This window comes from Parasteatoda tepidariorum, chromosome 2 (assembly GCF_982258835.1).
Source record: "Parasteatoda tepidariorum strain Cologne lab strain chromosome 2, Ptep-v5.0, whole genome shotgun sequence".
Taxonomy (NCBI): domain Eukaryota; kingdom Metazoa; phylum Arthropoda; class Arachnida; order Araneae; family Theridiidae; genus Parasteatoda; species Parasteatoda tepidariorum.
The window spans coordinates 131471748-131489330 of record NC_141756.1 but is presented as its reverse complement, the minus strand read 5'-3'; the positions used below and the strand labels follow the sequence as shown (position 1 = coordinate 131489330).

Genomic DNA, 17583 nt, shown 5'->3' with positions numbered 1-17583 from the left:
CTAAGATTATGTAAAAAAGGTCATATAATTAAAATTAAATAAGTAAATAATTGATTTAAAGAAAGGAAAGACTTTAGTCAATACCCCCCCCCCCCGAAAAAAAAAAGTTTTAATTAGGCAAAGTGGAAAACAGACCCCTGAAAATTTTTAAAAACAAAACCAGTTTTTTTTTTTTGGGGGGGGGGGGGTTAAAAACCCTGATACAAAACGCTTTTGATCTTACTTTTTTTTAAAAAAATACTATTTTTATATTATTAATTTTATTATTTGTATTACTAAAATCTATCACCTATTGTAAGATTTTATTTTTTGATAAGATTTATGTCATCCCTATTTTTCTCCCAAAGAAAATTTCATAGATATTTTAGCAGTTTCTTAAAAATCTGGTTTTTATTTCCTTAGTTTATGTTTCATTTATTTTGAAACAATGTAAGAAATAACTTGTAAAATAACTATTAACTTGCATTACAATAAACTGAATTGCAATTACATGTTTATAATAAAATGAACTGCTTTAATATTGGATGACAATGCTTTTTTAAAGAGTATCTTATATTTCTTTCGCATAGTTGGGAGAGATCTAATTCTTCAAAGGCAGAATATTTAATTGTTTTTTCTACTGGGGAAGAAACTTGTCCTATTTAGTTTTTAAGTGACATTTTTGATAATTTATATACAATTAACTTTACAAAATATGGTACAATAGGAAGCTCTTTACTAAACTTATTTTCTCATAAAATGACTTATTTAAAGAGGTCACAGAAATTTTTTTTATTCAATATACATATAGGGTTGCCACAGGCAACTAAAATACGACTATTTGCAACTATTTTTGATCTGAGTCAACTTTTTCACCTGAAAAAGCAACTATTTTCAGGAGAAGGAGACTTTTCTGTGCTCCAAGTGATGTTTTTAATTGCATAAATTGGGTTGACAACCTAGGGCCCAAGGTAACTTCTTTATTCTACTACGTTTTTTATTTATGATGCATTAGTAACCTATGATCACTTCATTATATTTTTCTGGAAAGTTTTTTCTTAAATTATTTATTATAACATTGTTTAGCAATTACTTTAATTTTTTAACTGCACATTATGTTTTTCTAGTTGCTGATCCTGTATTTTAATGCAGAAAACCCTTCATATTTACATAGGAAAATACAAAACTATTTGATGATTAAATGTATTTTATTTTCAGTTATGTTTATTATGTTGCAATGAAGCAATTTAGTTAAAGTGAATTGTATTTTTTTAAAATTTATGTAATAAAAAGTGATGTATTAATTTAGTTATTTCTTTGAATGTGATTTTGATACATAATAGTAGGAGTTATTAAAATTTCTTTTAAACAGAGCATTGCATCTAAACCTAACATCTGTTGTCAGTAAAAAGAAAAAAATTATTGCAAAAAAGGAGAGAAAAATAATAAAAATAATATAAGAAAAAAATTATTTTATTTAATTTTGATAATTTATTATAAATATTTCATATATTTTTAACAATTAATTATACAAATTTCATAGGATTGTTAAAACAAAAAGTATCTTGAATAAATTACTGATAATTACATAATTACAGACACATAACTGATTTTAAGACTCCAAGTTCTTTATTTTCTTTTGAAAATAAACCTATTCTTTCTTTGGGCATATATATATAAAGCTAAATACTTTTTGAAAAAACAAATGTCAAACTGAGCAGTCTTTTGTATATCAATAAAAAATTTTCATTAATACTTAGACTAATTGAAGTGGATGAACCAAGTTCTTGTAGTCAAATTTTTTTTTATTAAAGTATTTCTTTTCAAATAAATTATAACTATATCTATAAGTACTTAACAAGATAAAAAATTCTTTCTATCTCAACAATTTACTTCGATTATTACTTATATGCCAAAATTAGGAATTTAATTAGTACTTAACAAGATTAAGATTTGATTTGTCTGCTATATATCGAAGAATAAATTAATTTAGACCAAGATTCATAAAAATTTTTTAAAATTACTCTTGGAAGAAAGTCTTTTTTCATTATTGATATAGATAAACCTCATGCTTTTATAAGTTTTAAATTTGTGTTTAAACAAATATAAAACTAAATGTATATAATTTAAACATTATTTTCACCAACATATAGAAAATTGAAAAATTTTACCACTAAAAATATTTTTTAACATATGTGAAGGAAAAAAAACTTACTTTAACAAACATATCTGCATCCATAAGACCAAACTCTAAAATCTCACGTGTGAGAACACCCATAATGCAATAACATTCATCTCCACTCTCAACAGCCATGATTTTACTGCAGATTCAATATAAATAAAAATTAATATGATAAAATAAAACACGAAAAAATAAATTTCTTTGTTGGAAAACAAAAATAATTAAAACAAAGATTTCAGTATTATGTGTAAGTATCAGTACATGGATAAAGAAAAAAGGCATATTATATTAAAGTTAAACTTCTTAAATTTTATAAGCTGATTATATTTTGGACAGAAAAGGATTAAGAGTAAAAGGATTAAAGTCTGTAAAATTAAAGTAGCTGTATTAGAGCAGTGCTCCTGAAAGAAAAGAAAAAATAGCTAACCTGGTTGCAGTTGGCAGTTATTGTTGCTGGTTATTTCTAGAAAAGTAATATGAAAACATTTATTATTTTTAAATTTAAACTGTACACCACTTTTTTACCTTTTTATATTAGAAACAGTCATAGATGTTTTAACTTTAAATCTTGGTGGAGCTAACCCGCACTTGGTGTAAATAAAAACAATAACTAGAGAAGGAGATTCAACGAGATTTATAAACAGTCTGATATTATTAAATATGTGAAATAAATAGAATGGATTGGATGGCCCACGTGATTCGAAGGAGTGATGACAATACAATTAGAAAGATATTACTTTTTAGATTCAATGGATCAAGAAAGCGGGGTTGATTTGGAGGAGTCTGATTTTCTTGGAATTAATTAAAAGAATCGAAGATAAATCAGAAATCGTTATGGAGAAATCTTCAGAGAAAGGCATTGGCCTACATTGAGCTGTCTGAACAACTATGATGATGATGGAACTAGCCTGCATTAGCGTTACAAGGAGAGAAATCCAAGATAACCTCCCACGGCAAGGGAATTTAACACTGATATTTTGCATAAGAATAGTGGTTTAAGTATAGATGTGGGTTGAGTAAATATCCAGTGGTTAGTTTTTTTTTAATTTTAAAAAAAGGTAATTATCCAGGTATTTACCATTGCCTCAGGTAAATAACCCAAAAACATATCTGGACATTTACCACTTTTTGGTCTTTTTAAAGCATATAACCAGAATTTGTTTTGCTTATAATCCTGAAAATAATATATTAATTTTATCTTTATTTTCAAAAACAAACTTTTAACTATACATATCTGTTTCTAAAGAAATATTTCAAAAAAACTGTAAATATAGAGGAACATGATAAGTTGTTACAATAAAAAATTAATGTAAAAAGGTTCGCAATGAGTGATGTAATAAAATGGATATCATATTAAACTATTTAAGTTCACATTTGCAATTTTTTAAAGAAACACATAATTTTTTTCAATGCAATGGGATAAACTGGATTAAATAGAAGAAATCCTGAATGAACACAGAGAGTACGATTAAAGTTTTTGGAAACTAGGTTCTTAAAAAGGTTTTAATTTATACTGAGCTTGTAAATTTAATATTGGTTATAAAACTAAAACTACAAATTTCATACCTAAATTTGAAGAGAAATTTATCCATAAAACAATTTAATTTAAACTAAATTTGTCTGGTTTAAAAATATATAAATAAATGTAATTAGTTCAAAATCCTTTGATCTTTTGTTTAGTTTTTTCTGTATCTGTTGTTTAGGATTTTCAGAATCTGCATTGTTTGATTAAAAATAATTTTGTTTTTAAAAATTAGACATATTTGTGACTTTCAAAATTTAATCATTATCAAAATAAATATTGAAGTATGCAATTTTTTTATATTAATGAGTTATTTTTCAAGCTTAAAATACAAAACAATTTATACAAAGGAACAAAATGTAGTCTTATTTACTGTATTCTATAAGAAATATTCATTATTAATAAAGCTCCTGAATGTTGTTCTATGTCTTTAATTAAATTAACAATATTAAATTTTGATTAAATATGTCTTTAAATTAAAATATCTTGTGATTTGTATTAAAAATACATCGTGTGATTAGTAATATGAAACATTTTATAAGTTTTTAGTGATAAATTTTGTCAATACAAAAACTAATTTAAGAATAAAAAGTGAACATGTACATCAACTGCTCTTAATACAGTTTAATATATAAAATTTTAGTCATCTAATGTTTATTCACATAATAAAATTAAGAAAGATAAACTTTATAAATTCTAAATCCATCAAGTATTACTCTACACTTATACCAATCAGGAGTAAAAGATATTTAATGCCAATAAAATTTATAATAATTAATTATTATTTATTTGTAAACTTATGCTAGGTATATTTTCACTTTTAATGTCCAAATCAGACTGATGCCTATAGCATTTAATTTATGAAAAAAAAATTTTTTTTAATTGAAAACAATAAATGATGTGTATTTAATTAAAAAATATTAAATAAATACAATTTTAATAAAGCAGGGTTTGTTTTTTTGCAAACTTTTAGAAGATTTTCTATCTTATTTGTTAATTCATTAGCAATTATGGTGTAAAACTCAACAAATTTTTCAGCTACATAAGACATAATTATTATTTAGAAAGATAGCATCACTTCATAACTAATTATGGATCAATCAATAAATTATGCATTATTCATATTCAGGATAAGTATTGTATGATAAATTTATTAAAGTACATTACTTAACACTTGAATAAATTTTCGCACTTCAAAAACATATTTGTGGCAAAACTTTCCTTTAGATTTTACTTTTAAAATCACAAATTCTGAGAATTAAGATTAGAAATGTGAATTTTATGAGTATTAAACCATAACTGCTTTCAAATAAAGAAAACTAAAAACAGCACAATTTTACTAATTAACATGTTAAATTGAATGAATTTTTCTTCGTAAATAATGAATTAACTTTTGAAAATGTAAGTAAATCTTAAATATGCTTTACATAATTTTGTAAAAATCTTTAAAGAAACAGATAATCATTGAATTTGCAATAAAATTGATAAATACCCATTTATTTATAAATTTTGGGTATTTACCTTGAGTTAGAAAAACCCAGGTAATTTACATCTACAGGTTTGAATGAGCTGTGCGCAGAATTCCAGCCACTGCTGAAGTTTACAACTGGGTTACCTAATTGTGAGATAAGCACTCCACTCTCTGAGCCACCGTGACTTTTTATTAACTTTTTTAAATTTGTGTATAAGTGACATAATTTTTGGTCTTTTAACAATATTTTAGCCTTATTTGTATACAATACAAAATTAACATAACCTTTATTTGTATTATCAGATTAAGTTTTACAAATTTTTACAGAGGCAATGTAATTTTTCTTATACATTTGTCAAACGAATAAATGAAACTTAACTTGTAACAGTTTCTTATGATGCTTAAAAGCAGAGATGTAGTATAAATATTTGGGTAAATAGCGGATCATCCAAAATTACCCTCAAAAACTTTTTAGCGACAGTAGGTGTCCCGAACAGGTAGCGATAGGGAAATATTACCTAATGTAATGCGAAAAAAAAAGCCATTCATTAAAACAATTAAGATCTCCAATAATTACATATGAAATCAACATTAAGAAAATTTCTCTCTCCCCCACCCAAAAAAGAACACACCTGCATGACATCGAAACTTTCTTATTATTTGAGCTGTTCTAACGTCCCAATAAAAATGCTTTTTGTCCATTCCACCGGATGCTATATGTGAGCTATTTGTTGAAGATTAAGCATCTACGACATTATATCCATGCCCCATATAAGTCTTCAAGATCGACGATTGCCAAGGAATCTAATGTCCCCATAATTTCATTGATTTATCAGATCCACCGGTCATCAATAGTTTCCATCAACTAAAAGTAAATAAAAGGGTTTAGCAACAAAAACAAAGTGCTTTACAATATAATTAGTTTACAAAACATACAATAAAAGCGGATTGTGCGAACAGCGCCTATTTTACAACAGAATTGATATCTTAAAATATTAGGACGTCCCATTGCTAGAGAAATATATAAATGGGAAAAAAGTTTTTAGTTTGAAAAAGTTTCTAGCTAACCAACTTTCAAACTTCCAGCAGAGAATTGATTATGATGGGTCTGCATCCCCACTGGTTGTGGTGGGGAAAAAATATAACATTAATGTATAGCTTACATAGTACTACAGTTAAAATCTCTGCAATGTGTTAAAAAGCCATAAGCTCATAATTTTGCAGCATAAAGCTAAAAAACTGTTAAGTATAAGCAAGTTCGAATTTTACTAAACTTACTTTAAGCCGTAGTTATGTAATTGAGCTCACAAGCATGCAAAAAATAAGTGGAACAAACACCAGTAAAGTGTTGCATACATTGCAAAAGCGAAATCTTAAAACTACTTTGATTATAAGACTACTTTATTATGGACTTCACAAAAGTCGAAACACGAAGATTTGTTTCAGGGCGGAAAGGATCATTCTGAACATGGGTCGAAGAATTCTTGCCGACAAATGTTGTAAGACTAAGCATTGTACAACTCGTCTGCTTCCTTTTCTCTGAAATTATAACTATTAATTTCTCTTTGTATGTCAATGTTATAAGTTGATTTATAACAGAGCAAATCTTGAACTCCTGTCTATTCTTGATCTGGAGTATATTTTAGAATTTTTAAGCTTTATTCTTGTGAAAAATGAAATCTTGTAGTTAATTTTATGTTTAGTAATTTTTGATCCAAATGGAGTAATGTAAAATATCTAAGAATTATATTGAAATACAGTGGAGCATCGTTTATACGACGATCACTTATACGATGCTTACATTTATACGACGTTTTAGTGTGGTCTCAAATCATTCCTATTCATTTTAATGTAGAAATATATCGTTTATACGGCGCATAGAATCGGTTATACGTCGATTTTTAGATTTTGTTCACGTTTATTTAATTTTTTATTTTTTCTTGTGTATTTTAAAAAAGGGCGGAATTTGCCAACATGAATGATACAGAAAAGGGTGCTAACAAGAATGCTTGGATGACGACCGTAATTTTTACTAGATGACTGAAAAAACTAGACAATGTTATGAAGAGGCAAAAACGAAACATTTTGCTATTCATCGACCAATGTCCAGCTCACCCATCGATACTAATTATTTTGGAAAATGTAAAAGCTCTCTTTTTTCCTGCAAATTGCACAAGCGCGCTTCAGCCATTAGATTTGGCCGTGATTAGAAATCTAAAATTGCATCATAGAAAGCAGTAAGTTCAATTTGCTATTCAAAGCATTGTAGAGACTAATAGCAAGAAAATATAATTAAAGGTAACATACATTCAAATTGCTCACTGCAATTTTTCTTCTTTGGTTATTTGTTTGTTTTGCTTTGTCTAATTTAGAAATTTATGTAAATCAACACGTTAAACATTAAAATTAACTGAAAACAGAGTTAGTTTAAGTTTTAGAAGTAAAAATCGATTATACGACGTTTTTCGGTGATCCCTTCGGCGTCGTAGAAACGATGCTCCACTGTATCAAATTTGTTTTAATATCAATAGTACTTGAAACTATGGTTACAGCTTTCAGGGGCCTAACTAGGTTTTTCTCTGAGGTACCTATTTTGTGAAAATTTTGACATAATTTGTGAAAATTAAGAATTATTTTAAAAAATTAACACAAAAATGTGGTAAAAATATGGTTTATTATTTCTTACGGGACAAAATATAAAATTTGAAGAAAAAGTATTATAAGACTACCTATTCTCCTAAAATTTAATTTGTGAAGATACCTGACATGGACAGACCCCTGACTTTATTTTACTCTATTTATTTGTTTCTTACAGATCAAGCTTTTACCAATCCTTTGTTCGATTAGCTATATATTTCACAGTAGTAAAATGTGCTTGATTTTTTTTTTCTTCTTTTACTGAGATATACTGTTTTAAATTTTAATAAAATTTTTTCTTTCGTTTGAAAAGATTTTCCAGCAATTGCTCATATTATTCCTCAGTGTTGTGGTTTCTCATTATCCCTTTATTTGCATAAAAAAATCAATATCACTTAATTTGGTTATTGTATTGTGGTAAAAAATAATTAAATTTGATGTTTGGTGAACTATTTTTTTTTAAGAAGAGCTTGCAATTCATAAAAAAAAAGTTTCTGAAGTACAAGTAAAGATTCAGAATGTAATTAATAAACAGAATAAATTTGCTCTCTTGTTGGGTAGATTTTCGTGCTGTAATCTGTGGCAGAATAATCGTCAAGTCTTGGGAACTTCCAGCAGTGGCCTGCGACAAACTTATAAAAACATCACAAAAGGGGATCAACTTGTAAAGTATGACTCGTAGCAATCCCTGGAACATCTACTTGTTTTTTGTTTTGTTTTTTAAATTGCTAGTTTCAAATCTATTTGTCACCTTGTCAATTGTAGTTAGCACAACAGATCATGATACAGAAATATCCACCTTTTGTTTTTATTGAAAAGACTTTTCCTTTCATTCAAATGCAGTAAAGCAAATTTTAAGTGGTGATATTTTTAATTAAATATATGTTGGGAAGAAAAGGGTAAGATCTGATAGTGGGGTTAGACCCGGTAGCTTGATTGTATTGAAATTCTGTTTTCTAATGAACAAACTCTGAGTTACACTTTATTAAGCAAGAAGAAGAACCTACCATTTTTTTTGTGTTGTTGATTAATTCAAGTTATCTTGGTAAATAAGTTTGTTTTATTTTGGACTTACATTGTTAGAATCTATTGAAAAATTTTATTTATTCAAATATATTTTCTGGTTTTTCATTCTCCAAAATTCTTTTTAATTTTTGAGTGTATACTAAGTCATGCACAGTAAATTATAAATAAACATCTCTCAGAGGCATTAGTAAGCAATTGCTTTTTCATCTGTTGCTACAAGAAAGAAAAATTAAAATTCAAACTTTTGCCAGTTAAAATAGTTTCCTCAAAAAAATAAAGGAAGATTCTGCCTGACTAAGGATTTCATAATTAATGTTATGAAAATACTAGAATTTTTTTCTTAGTTTAATCAAAAGCTTTCTTTTTATAATATTTATTTAATTTTTTGCATCAGAAATGGTGCCAAATCAAATTAACTAGTAGGTGAAGGTCCTATCAATTGGTTGTTGCTTAAGAAAAAAGTTACATGTTTTTTAAAATATTTTTTCACTTTATTTTTGTTTGCTATGTTGAATAGTTCTGATAATAGTAGTATGATAATAATAAAGAGCAATTATGATGCTACAGAAACAGAAATTCAAAAATAGAAACTGATTTTATTTTATGTAAAAAAGTTTTATTAAATGTTACTAAAAAATTATACATATTAAAAAGATTATTTCTTCTAGTTTAAGTTGTGATTTTTTTAAAAAGGAAATCCAAATGATTTAAATATGATTTTAGTAGCAATTTAGATCAAGCTGATTCAAATCGGTTTATTATTGTAACACATTGTTCAAAAATTGATGTACATTTTTGTTTAATATAGGAGTGTTTCCTTACTTTGAGTGGCCCACAAGGTGTCGGAGAGACTGCAACAGTCAAAGCTTATGTAAATCTCTTGATAGTATTAAGTTATTTGCTTGGTCAAATAAGCATCAAGAAAATGCTAAACACAAATAATGGTAAAATCTTTTTTTTTCTTTCCTGAGTTTTGTATTTAAAAATATTTAATGTGCATAAAATTGTTAAAATATTAGGTATGCAATTTGTTCTGTGTTTCTCATGTTTAACTTGACTTCTTTATTTTTAAAAATCCACTATCAAATTAGATTTTAAAATAAATGATAAAAAAATCATTATTTGAAAGGCTTAATTTGATTTAAATTAGTTAATTTATTTTAAATTTACCAATTGAAAATCCAGTACAATTTATAAATATTTTTCAATAACAAAACTAAAGCTTCTGAATATTATGGTTAATGTTATCATACAATTATTAAAAACAAATCTCTAAATAAATAAAATTATAATTTTCTTTCAAGCTGAACAATATGCAGCTTAACGAAAATGTGAGCTTAATATAACATATTTTTATAATATTTTTAAATTTCAATGGTGTCCATTGAAACATTTGTTAATAGTTGGCAAGATTTTCTAGTTCTGAATAATTAAAAATTTTAAGTTCAATAAAAAGGTGTTAAAATGAATTATGGATTTCAGATATTACTTATTAAAATGATGTGTTATAAATACAAAATAATAAATTTGTTTTTCAATATTTTTTAACCATGTTAAACTTAATTTTAAAATTTATTTCAATTTAATTTCAAAGATTTATTTTCATGTTAAGTGAAAGAAATGTTGAATCAATCTTTTTATAGAATAATTTTCGGTTTTAAAAATGTAGAAAAGCTTAAGTTACTGACTTTATTTATTTAATTTAATGCAGGGAATTATCTTCCGCATAGCAGTAGCCTTTTTAAAAACTTGTGATCTCAGTAAAACTTTTAATTCATTCTTTCAAACAAAAAAGGTAAGAAGAAAGAAAAATGAAATTAATATATTGCTGTACATTTTATTTTAATTGTGTTAATCTATGTCATAAGAGTATTGCAAATAAACATATGCATTTATTCACATTACAAAGACAAGAATTAAATTTCATAAACACATATAAAAATAATTTTTCACTGCAGCAAAGTCACTCAAAGAATAAAAATGTTGAGAAAACATTACTGTCTCTTTAATTGTTTAATAAATAATTAAAACAATTTCTTTTCATTTTGCAAAAGTTTTTTTTATTAATTCTTTAACTTAAGTGAAACCGTCTAGTTTGATGCTATACGCTGAAATTATGTGGCTAAATTAAATTACATTAAGGAAAATTTAAGTATAAGCACATAGAACGTGGAGATGATGATGAGGAGCAGATATATTTCAATTGACTAAATTCTTGAAAGTGTTAATTCGTTTTCAGCGATATCGGATGCTTAACCTGAGACTTTTCTTCCTATTTTAATTAATGAATTTTTTTCTTTAGAAATGTATCATGAAGTAATTTTATTATTTTAGAATTCTTCTTTGCAAGCACTGACAAATAGTGTGCATAAATAATTTCAGTAACCATATTTTATAAATACTATATAGCAGAAAAAGGAATTAAAAATTATAAATTTAAAAATAATTTCTAACTATAGCAAAATTCCTATTTACTCAAAGAATAATATTGAGAATAAATATAAGTCTTAATGTATATTTAATATATAGAAAAAAAAAGAAGAAAAAACGCACTGCATTAGTAAATATTTACTTAAAGAAAATACTTCAACTCTAGTTCAGAAAAAAAGAACTGAAATGTATTACATTACCTTTTGATTTTTGAACATTAGTGCATAGATTGAAACGATGGTCGATAGAAATATTTTAATGAACTAGATTTATGAAAACACTGATTTTTTTCATGCAATACCAAATTATAAAATCATCCACACTATATCTAAATGTATACTACTTCTATCCAATGTGCAACTGATTTTAATTAAGTAATTAAGCTGCAATGGAGCATTATTTTAACTGAAGAAATGAAATTAAACAAAATTTTCTATGAATTTTAACACCACTGATTTTAGAGAATAGGAGAAGTTGATTCTCTGTAAAGAGCTGAATAACCATTTCTTCAGTTATTTTAGTGATAAACAAACAGTTTGAAGTTTTGAAATCCTTCTTCCATTTTGCACACACTGTCAACACCATAAATTTAATTCTTAGAATTTTTACTAATAATGTACAAAGAATTTTCGAACGATATAAGTGATATCAAAATTAAAAGAGCATTAAAATATCCTTAGCGGATGGAGGAGGCATGTTTCTATTCAGCAAATGTGACGTCATAACCAATCAAGGATTGTTTTTGATTGCATCATTTACGGAGGTCTTTTTGAAAAATTTATAATATTTAATAATTAAACAAATAAGCATTTGAGGAAAAAACAATTATATTTTCGGATTCAGGAGAGAATTTCCAATTAGTTAGAACTGAAAATAATATACTGTAATTGTCCATTATGTATTTATTCAAACTAGGATTCTTACATAAAAATTTTATATATTTGCCTGTATATGACTTGGTTAACATCTTTTATACCTTTAAAAAATTAAATAGTATTTCTTTTCTACATTTTGTATAAATGTTAAATATATTTTAAAATCTCTCTTCTAGGTATGTTCTGCTTTGGAGATCAGATAACCACTAGGGAAACTCAAGCTCAGTCCTTATGTCTATTTCTCTTACAATCTTCGAAATATTTTTGCATTCAAATGGTAAAAGAATGATACTTATTGAGTTGAGACTTTTTTTATTTCAATTATTTAATTATCAAACAATGACATTTAAAAGAGTGGGAACTGGGAATTTTTTTTAAAATTAAATTTCTGTATTAGTTTTTTTTAAAAATGCTTTTTAATATCTCAGCCTTTTGTTGGGACTTTTTTTATTATAAGGAAATTAATTTTTCTATGGATTGCTGTCTTTTCTTTCAAGATGCTTCATAGTGATCTGGTGTACTTCTTAAAAAATTTATTTAGAGAATGATGAAGATAATTTAATTCATTTTCTGTTTTATGTAAAATGATAAAATATTGTTAAACGCAAATAAGAGTTAAATTTTTTAGTAAGTTAATTGCCCATTCAAAATATTTCCTTGAATATAGACTATTATTATTATTTTCAATTACCTCTTCTTTTTTTTTACTTCTTATAATAAAAATAGTAACTAAATGTTAATTGTTTTAAAATAAATAATTTTTTTTTCTTCGCACTTTTTGTCACTTTTTTTCCCCTTTAAAGCACAATTCTACGAAATGTATTACGCTGAAGCAAGGAACACAAATAATTGTTCGTGGGTGCAAGAACACGCATTTTTTTTTCACCTTCAAGTTTGACTTAAAACTGTTTTAAACTTTACTTATCAGTGAGATTGTAATAATAATTTAAAAATTGAAGGTAAGGTGACCTCCCTTTTTCCTGAAGTTGCAATACACCATAAAAGATTATCATTAGTGTCCACTCGAATGGTACGGAAGTTTCTAAAATTGTAACGAAAAATTAAAAGAAAAAGTATGATTGAAAAATTTAAAGAATTCACCTATGACTGGTTGACCAAAAGTGGCTTATAGCGTTTTCAATTTAGCCCCTGAACTGTCTTAAATAAAATATACTAAGAAAATAAACATAGCAGAAAAAATATTTTCCAGCTGTACTCATCATTTACTTATATATTTTATAATTTTTCTCACATTATTGGATTGCAGCAATTTTGTTTTCAAAGTCTTGTTTATTATGATAGAAATGATTTCAAAAGTTGAAAAACATATAAAAATAATTATAAGTGAGATCATCACATTCATCTCATACTGATTATTAATAATTTTCAATTTTTGATTAACAGTTTGAAGCAAATGAAAATTTTAATTTCCTGTTTTTTTTTCTTTTTTTCCTACTTTTGCACTCCTATGAATTTGTTATAATTGTTTCTTTATCTACAATTCAAAAAAGGTTTTTCATCCATAGTACATGAAAATTTATTTCTTTTAAAGTAAATTTTTCTTATAAATGTTATCGATGGTCGCTTGTAACAAGCAGTTATATAAAACAGTTTATTGTGTAAGCATTTTTATATTGTTCTTACTCAAAAAAGTATCAAGTTTAATACTTTTCTTCTAATAAAAATACTTTGATCTCTTAATTAATTCATTTGTATTGAAAAACAAGTTCAATAATAAGTTTTAAGTAAGTTCAATTGTAAGAATATATTTTTTTAGAAATCTCATAACTTTGAATTTTGACATGCAAATTTTTTCCAGCATTCCTTCCTTTTTTTATTTTTATTTATTTTTAAATATAAAAATATTTCTGAACAGTTTTTTTTATAAGTTGATTTATTTAAAGTTGATATTTTTCTAGTTGATTTATTTAAAGCTTATGTAAAAAAGTGTTTGCTTGGAAACTATTGAGTTCCTAATTAAATCATGTTCATAGTTTAATAATATGTTTCAGTTAAATATTATTGTGCATTGTTAATTTTATTTATATATTTTTCTCTTTCAATTGTGCGCCAAATACTTTTTAATTTTTTTTTTCCTCCATCAGGAGTTTCCAAATGTGAATAAGAGATCCAATCCTGCTTCATTGCATTCTAAGGTATGTTTGTTTTTTATGCATTTGTTTTTACTTTATATTGAAAAATTCATGAATAAAATATTTTTCTTTGGAATTTTATTTAGTTCTTCGAACAACTTTGTCTCCCTAACTCAGAATAATTTTGGCAATTTCTTTTCACTGCCAACTATATTTAGCCCATTTTTACTGCTGCTTCCTTGTTACATAACAAAAACTTTAACAAATATTGGAACCCTACTAAACTCAAAATTAACTTATTATTCGGATACTAGGTTGATATGATTTAAATCACTTGATTTAAGTCATGTTTTAAATTAACTATAGATATATTTTTTAATGAAAATCACTGTTTTAAACTAAATGATTTTTTAAATAAGTTATTAAGTCAAAAATATTTTGTAATTATATTCTTTAAGGTGTGATTTTTTAGTCTGATTTTATTGATAATAAAGGTTTTATCCAAAAAATATAAATTATTATGTTTCTAAATGGACAAGTAAATAAATTAAACTAGAGACTAATTTTTCTTTTGCTGTATGTAAAACAATTAGCTAGGAATTTAATATATTTTAATAATACCCATTTAATTTAATGTTTATTTAAATACTTTAAGTGTTCTTAAAACAAATTAAATATGTCATTAGCATTGAACAATATTAATGAAAGACAGCACATAAAAATCTTCAATAATTTTTTTTTCTTTAATGTGTTCTGATTTAAGCTGTTTTACTCTTCACTGGGTATCTAACTGTTCAATTGCCTTCCTGTAATTAAAATTTTAGATGTTTAGCTTGTAATAATGAAAAAAAAATTTTTTTTTAAAAATATTTTAGTTAGAAATATTAACAATTTTATCTTTATTATTGAAATTGTACTTTTAAGGCATGATATATTGTTAATGTATTTTATTAGATAATTTAGCTAGTATATATAAAAAAATTTGATTTATATAAAAAAATTTCAATTTAAATGAAAATTCGTCTTTAAAAAAAGTTTTGCCAGCTCCTTTAGGATTGTCATTTATTAACATCAAGTAATATACATTTACTTAATAAAAAATACGGAAGATATCTAAGATTTTTTTTCAACCCGGCAAACATTTTGTTACCACTCGGCCACAAGTTTTTATAAAACTAAAGCATTGTATACAATTTAAAGAATGGCAGCTCTGTATTTTTTTTTTTTTAATAACGGCAGGCACTGAACTTTTGTTCTTCGCCTTAGAAGATGCCGGAAGTGTTGCTCATTTATCGTTACCCAGTGGGCACCTGTGAACCAAAGTCACAGAGGTGAGCAACATTACCCACGCCACACTGACACAAAAACTCGTTCATAGGGTAGGCCATGTTCATACATTCACACATCAGAAGGCAACACAGATAGAGAGAAACATTCATGCCCAGAGCGGGATTCGAACCCGCAGCCATTGGCTTCACAGTCAGGCACGCTAACCACTCGGCCAGCTGGCCGGCGACAACTCTGTATCAAATATTTTACCCAGGGTCCAGTTTTGTTCCTCTTATGCCCATAATTTCATGAAAGTAAAAGAAATAAAAATCCCCTGAATATAAGTAAGTAAAAACTCAACTAAAAATATGGTATCGAGGCTATATTTTACCATAGCATTTCCATATTAATTTCATTAATAAACAATCATTCTTTTACAAAATAGTAACTCTTCATAACTACTTTACTGACTCAGGCTGACAAACAGCACTCAACTGCATTATTTAATACTAAAAACAACTTATATTCAAATTCTCTTTCTTAAATGTAATAATGCTAACAATAATACTTTCTCCAATCAAAAAGCATTACTCAAAACTCCATCTAAAAACTAAACTTTAATGATTAAATCTCTTCAGAACATGTTACAAGCAATACAAAACATCGATAAAACCTTAATTGCATAAATAATATTCTTATTACCACCTTCATTATTTTTTCCCTGTTGCTCAATCACAAATCTGTCAAATTCATCACCACAATGCCAAATATCCACTTCTAATGCAGCCTTGCCTCTCTGAATATCTTCCTCTTCTCACCTTATCCTTCATTTCTTTTTTTCCATCTTTGCAAAATGCTTAAAATATCAGATCAGTCATCGCCAGATTTGGTAAGAATTAAAAATTTCTCAAAGAGAGCTGCAAAGCTAAAAAAAAAGCTGTTTTGAGTTAATTTAATTTTTTATGATGTTTTTTTTTATTCTATTCCAGATATTATTTTTAATCTTATTCTGGTTATCTATTAACCAAAAATTTAATTGTTTCCTTAACAATTCTTTGAATATATTTTTATAAGTGGATACATGAGAGGTTGTATGAATGGATCCGCCTTATAAACAGGTGTGACGTATGGGTGTGGCAGAAGTCGAATTCTTGGCTGTAGATGGCCCACTGAAAAACAAGAACAATTACATCACCGAGTGCCTTAATGGCACACAACAACATGGAATTTTTAAAAAAATTTACAATGAGAACTAATAAGAAGTGAATAATTCATTTGTTTTTCCAGCATTAAATTTTTTTAATGCATATATGAGCCTTTAATTGCTCAAACTGTCAGTATTGTATCATGAAGATGATTTGTCATCTCCCACTGTTACATCTGATTTCCAATTGGTGCTAGTGTTACCATTTTCCCACGTGATGTCATCTTTTATGTCATACAATGCATTTGTTATGTGAGATTTGCTTAAGACAATGTATTATAGTCTAATTGTAAGCTTTTTCCCACTTAACAAGTACCCATTCTGATTTTTTGACTCACAAATTTTTGTGCCTCCTGCTTAGAGTAGAATATATAGGTACTTAACTATAAAATCAACACTCAAAATGGTGACCTGTCCTGCTTGGTCTAAATGAAATTGCACTTCTGAACAAGAAGTCGCTGCATCATAAATATATAGAATTACAGCAAATATTTACTCATAAATGTAGAACTTATTTTGACAAAAATATTATTATTCTATCTACTGCATGCTAAATTTTTAATTTAACTTTTAAGCATATGTTATTATGCTGATTATAATATATTTCTGCTGCATAACGTATGTTCAGAAAGCTCTTAAGTCTGAGCAAAAATAAAGTCAAGAAGAATGCATGATTTATCTCCAAAATAAGTACAACACTTTTTAAAAAGATTAAGTACAATTTTTAAACAAGAAAAATATGATTCATGAAAGAAATGTACTAATGTTATTAATGTATCGCACGCTGAAGACTTCGCATAAGAATGCGTTACACATTTTTAATTCTTAATAATGAAGAGTAACTGATATTCCACCATCCTTTTTACCATAGATTACGTCTAGGTTAAGAAATGAT

The 17583-nt window shown here is 26.2% G+C and overlaps 1 protein-coding gene and 1 long non-coding RNA gene across 25 annotated transcripts in view; one reads left to right on the top strand and one right to left on the bottom strand.

Annotated features, from left to right (window-relative positions):
* The window catches only part of LOC147816237 (uncharacterized), a 22436-nt gene extending 15911 nt beyond the window's left edge, over positions 1–6525 (bottom strand). For 3 of the 20 annotated variants that reach the window (XR_015431900.1, XR_015431899.1, XR_015431901.1), the window contains exons 1-3: positions 5787–6206; positions 2589–2624; positions 2195–2300 (exon numbers count right to left, since the gene is read on the bottom strand). This is a non-coding gene — a long non-coding RNA (uncharacterized LOC147816237). The other 17 variants (XR_015431896.1, XR_015431895.1, XR_015431898.1 and 14 more) reach the window with 12 other exon arrangements.
* LOC147816236 (uncharacterized) overlaps positions 6514–17583 on the top strand; it is a 27527-nt gene continuing 16457 nt past the window's right edge. The window contains exons 1-4 of one of the 5 annotated variants that reach the window (XM_087158409.1): positions 6514–6653; positions 9626–9761; positions 12299–12399; positions 14228–14278. In XM_087158409.1, the coding sequence (XP_087014535.1) occupies positions 9743–9761; positions 12299–12399; positions 14228–14278 (171 nt within the window). In that variant the 5' untranslated portion in view covers positions 6514–6653; positions 9626–9742. Of the gene's footprint in view, positions 7739–9625; positions 9762–12298; positions 12400–14227; positions 14279–17583 lie in introns of all 5 variants that reach the window. The other 4 variants (XM_087158412.1, XM_087158410.1, XM_087158408.1 and 1 more) reach the window with 4 other exon arrangements.